Source organism: Daphnia magna, linkage group LG10 (genome assembly GCF_020631705.1).
Source record: "Daphnia magna isolate NIES linkage group LG10, ASM2063170v1.1, whole genome shotgun sequence".
NCBI lineage: Eukaryota > Metazoa > Arthropoda > Branchiopoda > Diplostraca > Daphniidae > Daphnia > Daphnia magna.
In genome coordinates, this window is record NC_059191.1 from 1,527,727 (window position 1) to 1,539,686 (window position 11,960).

Here is an 11,960-nt window from a genome sequence, read left to right on the forward strand (position 1 = left end):
TAACATCACATCGTTTGGTTTCTTTTATTAGTTTAAAATGAAAAGACACACTGCCCCATTGCCAGTAACATACACGGATTACACACAGTCAATTGACACATCAGCAAAGTGATTGGATTTTTGTTTTTTTTTTTAAACCTTCTTTCTCGGCGGACATTATGTTTCAATTTTTCCCCCCCTAAGTTCTCAATGTCGCATTTGATTTCTATAGGGATAAAATTAACTATTGAAATGTCGATGAAAAAAAGAAAATTAATAATAATAGTGAAACGCGGAGAGAACAAGAAACATTTATTTATTATTTTTTTGAATTCCAAAATTTTAGTGACAATTCGGGAATTGATTCAGTGTGTGATTCTGTGCGTGTGTGCACGCCCCCCGTATTGTGTGTCTGTGTATAACCGTTTGTAAGTTCTCCCAGAGTTCGTGAGGAGGTCAATCTTTGAAACGGTTTCAACCTCTCTGTCTCCTCGGCCCTCATGAAAAAATGTGTTCCAAAAAAAAAGGGAGAAAAAAAAAAAAAACAGAAAGGAAATCTAAAAAAAAAAATATAAAATAACAAAACATAACACCAAAAATTTGTTTGACTAACAGTGTATAACTAACTAAATTGCTATACCCATTACCAATTATTTCTATCGCTGCTGCTGCTGCTCTGTTGTGTGTTGTACGAATGATTTGTTGGAAAACAGTAAAAGTTGATGATGAATTGAAGCGTGCGCTGGGAACCAAAAAAAAAAAAGAAAAGAAAAGAAATAAACAAACAAAAAAAAAAAAAGAAAGATGAAGCAGTGTATTCTTTTCGTTTACACTACACGCCGTTTGGAATCGATCTTTCACTACCAAACGGGATGTATTACGGAATTACACCAGGTGTGGTGGGGGAAAAACAAAATAATGTGTGGAGAAAACGTGTACACGCTGACGCTTTCTTGCCTCCCTTTCTTTCTTTCTGTTCGATTGATCGCTAACTGGCAACGGTACGCCTGAACGGATCGAGTAGGATGTCAATTGATTTGCTGCTCGCCCTGTCGACTAGACCTTCGCCAGAGTGCTCAATCAACCATCAACCTTCCCACCCGTGTTCCCTTGCATTTCCTTCATCGAAATAAACCAAAAACAAAGAAGAAAAGAAAAGCGGCTTGTTTGTGCGTGTAGACACAGCCAGACATTTATAGCCGAGCTAGCAGTATTACCTATATGTGCTTGTTGGTCGACGGGTGCTACATAAACGTATAGGAGATTCGCGTGACGAGGAAAATGTCGACAATTATACGATTCGGTAGCGAAAGTAGAGAAAACGATACGACGGTCGAAGAAGCTTATTTATAGAGCCGAGGCACGACCCCGCAATCTGAACAAAAAGGCTGGGGGGGAACTGAAATGGATATACTGTTCTAATATACGAGAGAAATAGAGAAATAAAAAAAAAGGAAGAAGGCGAGATAGAGTTGAAGGCAATATAGAAGAGCGAAGTAAACAGGCAACGGGTGGACAACAGCCGATCTCCGTCCGATCAATGGCTGTTGACATTTGCTATGTTGGACGCCAATCAATCCTCACGAGTCCTATATAGCTACTACACCCCATAGTACTCGACATCTCGTTTTATTCAACAATTTACCATATCCCCTCCCAGCTTTGGACGTGTTTTCCTCCAAAATTTAACTGTGCGGGGTTGGGGGGGGCAACTGCGAACATCCATCAACTAAGAGGCTAGAAGAACAGCTCCAGCGTCCTTTATTCATACAGAGTTTTAATAAAAACGGGTAAGGGTTGGAGAAACAGCAGCCAATCGTTCCCATGCACCCAACTCTCTCTTGCATGGCTCGCTTTTGTGCTCATATATGCCACTGTACAGTACGCACTGCTGCCCGTCTATTATGTGTACACACTCGATTGCTAGAGTGCGGATGTAAATAATATGTTTAGTGTTTATGTGTGTTTGGAACGTTTGGCGGAAGAAAGGGGAAAAAACCCGACCAACTCGTCGCGATTCGAACAATAATGGATGAGTAGAAGGCGGTGAATAATGAATGAGTCGGATTACACTCAGCAACGGAAAAGAGAGAAAGAGAGAGAGAAAGAGACAGGGAAGTAAGTGAATAGGGAAGACGGGAGATGGAGGAAGCGACTGGAAACGTTTTTAGCCTTAATTGACTGATCAAATATTCAAGACGGAGCTGCATGGTTGGCGCAAAAGGGCAAGAGCAATAACTCGACTATTTGATTTCACTGTAAACCGTAGAGACAGCGATGGTGGCATTAAACATTGCCTATTCATTGTTGATGAATCGTACGTAGGCCCCATAAGAAAATGACGTCCGCTTCGATTATCCAGCTATATTTAGCCTGCTATTAATTATACACGCACCCTATTTACCCCGTTAGATGCACTATCCTACATTGATTTCGAGTTTCACAACTCTCCTTTTATTGCTCGAGAGTTGGGAATTCATTCTAATTATAAGCTTCTTCGTGTTCTTTTTGTCGGCTTGAGCGCGTGACCCGCCGACGACGACCTCGCCCACGTTCCCGCCCCGCAGCTGCAACAATTCACTCGTCAGCCTTTGCTTTAGCGTCAGCAAGATGCCGAACCGTTCAATAAGGCACTCAGTCTGTAATCGGCCGATTCGAATCGCGCTGATCAGCCGATCTTCGGCTCCGATGGTGGCATCCGTCCGTCCAATCATTGCCGTTTCACGCCATGCAGACTGGCATTGTACTCGCCAGACTACATTGAGCGCAGCCAGGGCAGATTGGGAGAAGAAGAGAAAGCAGACGGCATGGAAAAAGACAGACGGCTTGTATACACACAAAAGACCGCATCCGGGCGGAGTTTCTATAGGCGAATGGCCTCACACGATCACGCACATTGTTCGAATGTTTTCTAAAAAGGACATGGAAATATGATGTTCACTTGGATTCTCATCCCGTAAATCTTCCCTCACAACTGATGATTGGAGGGGACTCCAACCCTCGTCAGCATTAAAAATAACATTTCACGCTGTTATTTGAGAGAAGCGTTCAGGCGGTATCTTCACTGAGGTACTATAATATAGTGTTCAATCAGTGTTTGGCTTCCAAACTGAAAAGTGCCTTAGCAACCACACTGACTTTTGCCTAGATTCATGTCTACATTCTAAAATCAAGTCTGGTGATGCAGTTTTGAACCCAGCAGATCTCTTCAAGCACAAGGAAACTTTGGAATTCGACTCAACGTATGGAGAGAAACCCTGACTTTTTCAACGATCGGATGAACATTTCCCGGCCAAAGTTATCGTCCATGTATGTTTTCTGCAACCATGCACAGCTTACGTATGACATACATGATTAAAAGACATATGTGATTTAAGTATTTAAGGTACTTCAAACGTGACTGTCTGTAGGAATAACTCGTGAGAAATGAAAAACGTAATAAATCTTGGGAAATAAGTAGCTGCTTTTGTTTTCGCCCGTTCGAAACATAATCGTTTCGTACGGGACGCCGTTTGACCCATTATCTTGACAACTCCTGTTCGCCAGTAAACCTTTTATTTGGATAATTTATAGATGGCTTGTAATACCATCTAAAATCTATGGGTGATTTTCCGCGCGGTGGGACTGCCATCTAGCGACACCGCGGTGGGAGTGCCATCTGGCGAGTTTCGCCACTCGCCAGGTCACTAGTCAGTGATCAGTCAGGGGACGATTAAAGTTCAATTTGGCGAAGACCCAACTACGAAGCCCAAGGAACGAGAAATATTTAACAAACTTACAAACAAGGCTGATTTTTTTTTTTTATTTCACATCTTGTAAACTATTGAAACCTCACATCCTTATGGTTTTATTCTATCATCTGCCTACTCCAGTATTCACGATGGATATTTCAAAATTATGTTTTGTATATATATTGGAGTAAGCCATTTCCAGCATAAAACCTAAAGTTGTTTGATTTATTCCCTGTCAGGACAAAGAAAGTAACAAGTTGAGAAATTTAAAAATATTGATCCTTGTTTGTAAGTCTCAAATTGTTATCTAGACCTAAGGTAGTGTATTGAATCAGCCTCTAAATAGATGTCTAAGCTTCGTTATTCTAAAGGTAAATGGAAATATTGCATACTTATCATGTCACTCTAAAACTGTATTACTTCAATTTCAGTGGTTTCAACTTGCTGCTGGATAGAAGCTTGAAAGGTATTTGTTTAATCTATTAACAACATGATCTAATGTATACTTTGTATATCTTTTGTGAGCTACAGACTGTGGAATGCTGACCTGTTATCTGCAGTTAATAATCCATCTGCTGCATCTTAAAATTGGTTAAGATCATGTAAATGAAAAAACGCAATATGAAAAATTTTAAAAAGAAAATATGCTAGGTAAAACGATAAAAGATTTCCATACTCAGTTATCAAAATAATTAAATACTATCTTTGTCAGGAACTCTTGAAAAAGTATTCTTGGTGAAAAAGTGGAAATTCTTGGAGATAGCAACACTTATCTGTGGATAAATTAGGCAATACAGTTAATGAAAATTTATCTAAGAAGAAGCAAGCAATCAAAGAGGCAAGTTGAATGGTAAACCATAATTTGGTGGCATAAGTATAAAATTGGGATGGAACATGACCAAGAAAGACATTTAAAATGGTTGTTGTAGATGTTTTTGGTTACAAAGTTTATTCACCCTATGTTCAAACACTGTTGTTTTGCAGATGAATAACAGACATGTATTTTTCATCATTGTAGATGCTGGCATTTCTATCTACAACGACAACTTACTGCCTCATATGGAGATGAGTGGAAAATATCTGTTACGAAAATAACGAACGCGCTACCACCTAAAATGCTTTTCTTCTTAACATTTGGTTAACCTAAACGTAAATTAAATTTTTGGAAAATTAAAGTAAATGGCCAATCATCTTGCTGGTAACTCTGTTGTTCTTTATTAATAATATTTCTTTTGTTAAAAATGGTTTAATTTTACAGATAGAATCTTCCTTTCTTGTGAGTTTAAACTGGTTATTAAGGGAGTTGGATACGATGCCGTAGCTGACGTCATGATAAAGGGAATATGTCAAAAAGCAAGCACTTCAGCTAAAAGAGTGCCTTGAAGTCTTTAGCTTTATTGAACATTGCATTGCATTTAGTTTAGAAACGATGGCGAAGCAAACGTCATGACAACAGGGAGGATTTGAAAAGCAAGTCCGTCAGCTAAAAGATGACTTTGAAATCCTTAGCTTCTGAACAATTTACACTATAAAATTTTTCTTTGTATTTGTTTACAAGTTTTTAACATATTTACACAAGAGCGTGTAGAGCAACCGAAAATTTTGATCGCTATGGGAAATCATCCTTTTAAAGCGTTCTTCTTAAACGTTGACCGAACTTCCCCGTGGAAAATATTGTTCCAAGAACGCCATTGCCGTTGGTGGCTTGATCGGTTTCTGAGTGGAAGACTCGGTGGTGACTATTGTACAAGGTATTTTACTTCTTTTAATAAGTGTATCAGCAAGAATGTTTTATTTATGTTTATTTCACTTGTGTAGATTTTATAATCGTAATGAATCGGCAGAGGAAATTGATGGAGGTCACGTGTAAACAGAGACTGAAATTTGTTGGAGGGGGATTGCGATTCTTTTATTTTCTCACGTGTATGGTATTTTTACAAAAAAAGAAATTAAGTGCATATCTGGGCTCCCTTCTTTTCTGTCGCCCCGTTTCCCCTTGACTTGTAATAAGCCCGTAGGGGGTCATGCCCCTACTGTGATCAGCAGTAAAGGTTGTGAGTGCGCTGTCAGGAAAGGGGACGTGGGGGTCCTCAAGTTCTGTGATATCATTGGAGGGCGAAGAGGCTACCCACAAATCCGAATTAACGGTTAATCGCTCACGTAAAAACTTGTCCGAAACCTTCCATCCTTTTCCGGCTTCTCTTAGCCACGCACCGGGTAATCTCCCCGGTGGCTCAATTCAGTTAAATTTGTTGTACATGTATGTTGTACCAACAATAAAAAAAATTTGAAAAAGCAAACAATTGTTTATTTTTACCAAAAGTTTTTTCGTTCGAGTTATTAGTACTCTCTTCTCAAATAATCTCTTGCCATGTCTTCGCAGAATGAAACGATGAATATCATCAACCGCACACACTCTACGATAGTGTAGTATTGGCCTGCTTTTGCTGGGAATCGAACCTCAGACATTTAGAATCCCATTCAGGCAATCAACCAATGTGCCATTTGTACATATGTCAATAGTAATTCACATTTGTTTTCATATCTACTTATGCACTACAAACAAGGTCATTAAGGTATAAATTCCTATTTTAAATATGTCAAAGTTGGACGAATGGTAAGGCATTGGACTGACGCTCCTGAGGTCAAGCGTTCGATCCCAAATTAGGTTCATGTACATATTTATTAACGGAAATAAATTTGAATTTGAAAAATAAATAAAATTCTTTACTGTCCCTCCAACCACCCACAAATCCACCACAAGATTTTAAATACAATACAATACAAAACACACTACATAAAACTAACCCGTTGGCTGCCACGCCACTAAATCTACGCTAACTACATCGCTATCGAATGGATTGCGACCAAGGTGGACTTGTCCTACGACAAATCCGGGCTGACACGATGACAGAAGCCTTTGTGAGAATGTACACTCCAGGCAACCATCAAAGCATCGAAAAAGGGGAAGTCCCTACTGGTACATTGCCTCGACGATCGACTTTGAGCCACACGGCTTGTGCAACTGTCCCACCCATGGCATATACACCATTGGGCAGAACAGCGCTGCCGGACCCTAACAAGCTTTTAAAAAAAGGGGATCAAAGTGGGTGGCAGCCAACGGGTTAATTAACATTACACAATTACACACTACAAAATACAACGATACCACAAAGACGAGACGATGACGGGGCGACCACGAGGTGACGGGCGAGGCGAAGACGGGGCGACGGGCGAGGCGAAGACGGGGCGACGGGCGAGGCGAAGACGGGGCGACGGGCGAGGCGAAGACGGGGCGACGGGCGAGGCGAAGACGGGGCGACGGGCGAGGCGAAGACATGTGTTGGCTGACAAAGTAGAAATAAAATTAGGCTGCTGAAATGATGATTGTTAACTGTTGACAACACAATATAGAGGAATGAGGAAGCTTTTACCGGGCGAAACAAAAAAGGGGCGACGGGCGAGGCGAAGACGTGTGTCGGCTAGCAAAGTAGAAATGATAACCTGCTGAAATGGTGGTTGTTTACCGTTAGCAACACAATATAGAGGAGTAGGCTGGCTTTACCAGACTGAAACTTACATGAGATGAGCAAGCAAAGAGTATTGAACGAGATGAGGTATTCCAATCCATCCAGTTGGCAACACAACATATGTTGCACTTGTCAATACAGTACTGACAGGATATGATGAATTGATAAAGAGCAGCAGAACGAGGTGATGGTATTCCAACCCATGTGATTTGTATCATTTGTAAACTTTCTGCTCGTTCAGCATCCTTTAAAAATTTAAGTTTCACAAGCTACTTTTTAAAAGCAGAATCATTCCAATTGGATTCTGATTGTCAAAACTAATACCTCACAATGAGTAATAGATTTGCATGATGGAATGCAAATGTAATAGATTTTGGGTTTGTCAGCTGTCATAGCTGATCACAAGATCACTTGTTCCACACAAAAATAATCCAGTTTATGTGTTTCAGGGAAAAAACACACTAAAGAATGAAAAAACCTACTAGTAGATAGCACATCATTTGGTTTTATTTCACTTTCACTCACTTTCAATTGGAACGTAAAACAGTTAACAAATATTTAGACACGGTTTCGCACGTCACAGACAACAAAATACTGAGGCGCATCAGCGCCATCTATTTTTCTTACTTATATAACAAACAACAATGCGAGTTTTTAAAGAGTAGTGCGGAGACAGTCAAGGGACAATTGACGCAAGAGAATCAATTGGCGGCCGAATATAAGCACGAGAAATATCATACGTACACTTAAGTGTCCGGCATCTTGGAGCTGTGACGTGCTGTGGCTTTTTCTACAACATTCATCATCTTCTTTGATCGCTTTTTGGTTGCAATGGCAAGTAAAACCGGCAAGTAAAACCGGAAGTTGAAATTCCAATAAAATTCCTAATTAAAAATCCAATTTTAGTTCTGACACCTAATTAGACTTGAATCGAAAAATTAAATGTTTAACCTGATTAAATCCGTTACTTACTTGGTATTTAGCGAAAACCTGCAACCGAAGTATAAGAGTACTTGTCGAAATAATGTTTCGGGTTCTACTAGTATCTGGCTGAATGCAGCTAGACTGCGCAAGACTATGTTTCGTCTGATCACTTTACTACCTCGCCTTAACTCTACCTTGTCTGGTATATTGAACAAAATCATCAGTAATGAAAACACTGATTATTTACAATCATGTATGTAGTATTGTACTATGTAACGTAATTAATATTACATTTCACGACAATATAAAATTATTTTGTTTTGAATTATCAGCATGTTTGAAAAGTGATGTTTTTATTATTTAGTAGTAGATTTTTTTCCCATACTTGTTTTAAAACATCTTACCTGACTTAGTTATCGGAAAAGTTAAGACGAAACAATATATGCAAATGTTTTTCGTAGACGTAGTTTATTTTCAAATCATTTATTCTGCATACGGTTTATATCAATTGAAATTTTATTAACTAACTTACGAGAAGAGTAATAGTTATATAAGTAGAGTAATATAAAGTTGAATAATGATGGTAGCACTTTGATAATTAGATTATATACATCCATCATCTCTTCGCTGTTTCTTCAATAGCGCTATTAAAACATTTTCTTACAATAAATCAGTAATAAACTCGGCTAAAAATTCCAAGTACTAAGACTGTTAGTCGACTGATAATTAGAATTTGAAAGTGCCATGTAATACAACCCGAATTTTATCTAATATTGCAATACTTCTAAAACTTTTTCCTCCGCGCTAATGGTAAAATTAGACATAAAAACAATTCGAATTTACTATTAGTCGATAACGAAGCAAAGATTTTTGTTCAGTTATAGATACTACAATCAAACTAAAAATTGTCATTAAACCTCAAACAATGTTTGTACATGCACGTACAACTGCTTTGTTGAAGTTCTCATTTTACCATGTATGTTCTGCAACTGAAAGAGATATTTAACACGTTTCGCCGCACTTAGAATGCCTGTCACGACACAATTATTGGTTGTAAACAAAAGTCCCGGAGCAGAAAAAATCAAGTATAAACAAAAAACAGCCAAGTAACGGATTATGCAATAGCGCATAAACGGCGCAGAACACTACAATAAAATGTTTCCCATATACCAGCTACTGCAGCCAGTATCAAAACCAGAAGTTAATATAAAGCAAGTTCAACTTATCAAACGGCATACTTTGGAAATCGTACTCTTCGACGTCAACATATTAATGAAGGATTGTTGAAAAGCTAACGACATTGCTTTAACATACCGTTGGCGATAGGTGGAAAATTAACCTTCACCAACAGAAGTTGCAAACATGCTCAATATCCTTTAAACCGTTCAACAGGAGATAAGTGACAATGTTGGTTTCAAAATTTTCACCTACAGGTGAAAATTTTGTAAACTAGTAGACCAACGAACAAACCAACAAAAATGAGTTTTCTCCATCTTTATAAAGATGGATTCTTTATAATCTCTATAATCTTTATAAAGATGGAGAAAACTCATTTTTGGAATTAATGAAATATACAAGAAAACCTCAACTCAAAATTCTGCCAACTAATTATCACAACACTAGCAGAGTCTCAAATAGTCAAGCGAAGTAAAATTTCACTATAACATAACCATTTATAAACTAAACTAGAAAAATTATTAATAAAATACATACATGTCATAGAGTTCATCTGGCTAATGAAGATAAAGAAAACAGTCAATAACTTGAAGCTACAAATTTAACCTGTCAAACGGCCCACCTCCGATACCACACTAACCAACGTCAACACCCCAATGGCGAGTCGTTGGGAAGCAAACACCAATGCTTCCACTTGTCCATTCATCCTTCCTATTTTGATATGGTTGACAAAATGTATACATATTCAATTTTTATTCATTTCCTATCAGAGCAGTTGCAAGAAGAAAGGAAATTTTTGAAAACAGTTTAAAGTAAAAACCACTTACCAGTTATACCTTAAGATGAGCAAGTTGAGTGGAGAAATAACACTGATTACAACCGACCCTTTAGCAGCCCCTTGCAAAAACTGCTTTCCGCAATAGAACTGTAATGACTAAAACTCCGGCAGACTTGGTTATCTTCGGCAAGGAAACAACCTGGATGTTGTGCAACTCCAATCCTGGACACAGAAAAACAACATTTGACGAAAACACTGAAAACAACTTTAACAAACCCACATAATAAAAATCCCCACCCAAAAATTCATATGTGCAAACATAGTCCAGTTAAGCTCCAACAGCAAAACCCAATAGCCACATTACATACATCCGTTGTAACAGTCAACCCGACCAACAGTTCCCAGTTAGTGTGGAACACCTATCGTACCACAATAGCAAAAATCCTTTACCTCGTATTCTGCGAACGTACGGCGGTTGCCTGAGCGGGTTCGGTAAAATGCTTGATATATCCACATTACTCCAACTCACGCAACAACCACCTGAATGGACAAGAATCGCTCAACGGCTAACAAGGATCAAACAAGTTAATAAATGTAACTTAAAAATCACCCACTGGCAATTGCAAGGTTAACTCTTATCATTCACTTTCGTCACCCCCCGACAAAACCTCTCAACATGTTAAACTGTCAACATGTCGAACTTTAAGCAAAGTGACCTGCAAAAACCAAGCCAACAAAGAACATGGTTGGTTGGCAAAACCTTCACTGAAGATGGTCAAAACACTTTCCAACTAAAATTAGAAGTAGGGATAGACAATGCTTAATGGAAAAGCAAACCTAAAACTACTATCACCACACCATTAGCAGACAATTCTCAACCACAAAAGCAAAGCAAAATCTTAGCAACACAGTACCACATGGCTTCCAAGGATGAACAATGCAAAAACAAATTAAACTCAGGTAACAGCAAAGACGAAGTAGAGCGATACTCACACCTCAGATTCAACAAGACAGTTAACATTCAATAAATACTTGAAAGTGAACTACATAACTGCCTTGGAAATAATATGTTAAGAGGCATGTCATTTCACCTAAGCCACCATATTGGACCACTACCAGCCACAACCATCCAGACATGTTCATCAGGTTAGTCAACATAAATTGGTTCTGAAAGCCATACAAACAAAGTATAGTTGAATAGAAAAAACCAGGTTTGAAAAATGGGTAACTATCAACATTTTACTACACTTACCTTAACTATTTTTCAAATCCGAGTACTTTGTGCAGCAATTGACAAACATCAGAATAGGCTGAACGACATTTAATTTGTTTGGCGACATTTTAAAATTATTTCATAAACATATAAAATATATAGGCACAAGAAATTATTTTACCTGGAGTTAAGATTTACAATGATATTTACACCAACACACTAAAAAATAAAAGCATCGTTCACTATGCGGTGTCTATCATAATGGCGTATGAGTCAGGGTTTATATACTTTGCTTTTCTCCCTTTTCCCCTTTTTTCCAAGCGACGTTGCCTAATTGTTCCAAATCATATGAACAAATTTAAAATCGATAAAATTAAGTATACTAAGTATACTAAGTCTTCTATTTAGAGCTTTTTTTCAAAAGTTCCTTGACAACTTTTTATTTTGAAAATTAAATCTAGTTGCCGTGCACGGCTAGGTCCCTCTTGGAAAAACTTTTTTCCCGTTGATCTGGTGAGGGGAACAAACAAATAGGGCTCGGCCCCGATTACCCGAGAACCAGCTTACTACCGGAAGTTACTGGCGCTAAGCAACAACAACAAAAAAACTTAAAAATGCAAATTTTATGT

The 11,960-nt window shown here is 38.4% G+C and overlaps 1 protein-coding gene and 1 long non-coding RNA gene across 3 annotated transcripts; both read right to left on the minus strand.

Moving 5' to 3' along the window:
* Positions 1–6,299: 6,299 nt before the first annotated feature.
* Positions 6,300–8,342, minus strand: LOC123476795. Of its 2 annotated transcripts, none has more exons than XM_045179508.1 (5): positions 8,213–8,342; positions 7,565–8,124; positions 7,291–7,485; positions 7,145–7,214; positions 6,300–7,057 (listed from the first exon to the last, which is right to left on the minus strand). In XM_045179508.1, the coding sequence occupies exons 2-5, from the start codon at positions 7,631–7,633 to the stop codon at positions 6,861–6,863; spliced, it is 531 nt and encodes a 176-aa protein (XP_045035443.1). In that variant the 5' UTR covers positions 7,634–8,124; positions 8,213–8,342; the 3' UTR covers positions 6,300–6,860. The 2 variants fall into 2 exon arrangements, with proteins under 2 accessions (XP_045035443.1, XP_045035442.1); XM_045179507.1 differs by having other exon boundaries at positions 7,145–7,217.
* A 405-nt stretch (positions 8,343–8,747) lies between these two features.
* Positions 8,748–11,604, minus strand: LOC116931804. The gene is made up of 5 exons (XR_006651912.1): positions 11,513–11,604; positions 11,371–11,428; positions 10,569–11,285; positions 10,168–10,340; positions 8,748–10,051 (listed from the first exon to the last, which is right to left on the minus strand). It is a non-coding gene; the product is annotated as an uncharacterized LOC116931804 (long non-coding RNA).
* Between the last annotated feature and the right edge of the window lie 356 nt (positions 11,605–11,960).

Coding starts and splice junctions, on each gene's coding strand:
- LOC123476795 (XM_045179507.1), bottom strand. CDS start 7,633: ATGACAGCTGACAAACCCAAAATCTATTACATTTGCATTCCATCATGC. Junction 7,486..7,564: donor AATCTATTACTCATTGTGAG/GTATTAGTTTTG, acceptor AAATTTTTAAAG/GATGCTGAACGAGCAGAAAG. Junction 7,058..7,144: donor CCCCTTTTTTGTTTCGCCCG/GTAAAAGCTTCC, acceptor CTACTTTGTCAG/CCAACACATGTCTTCGCCTC.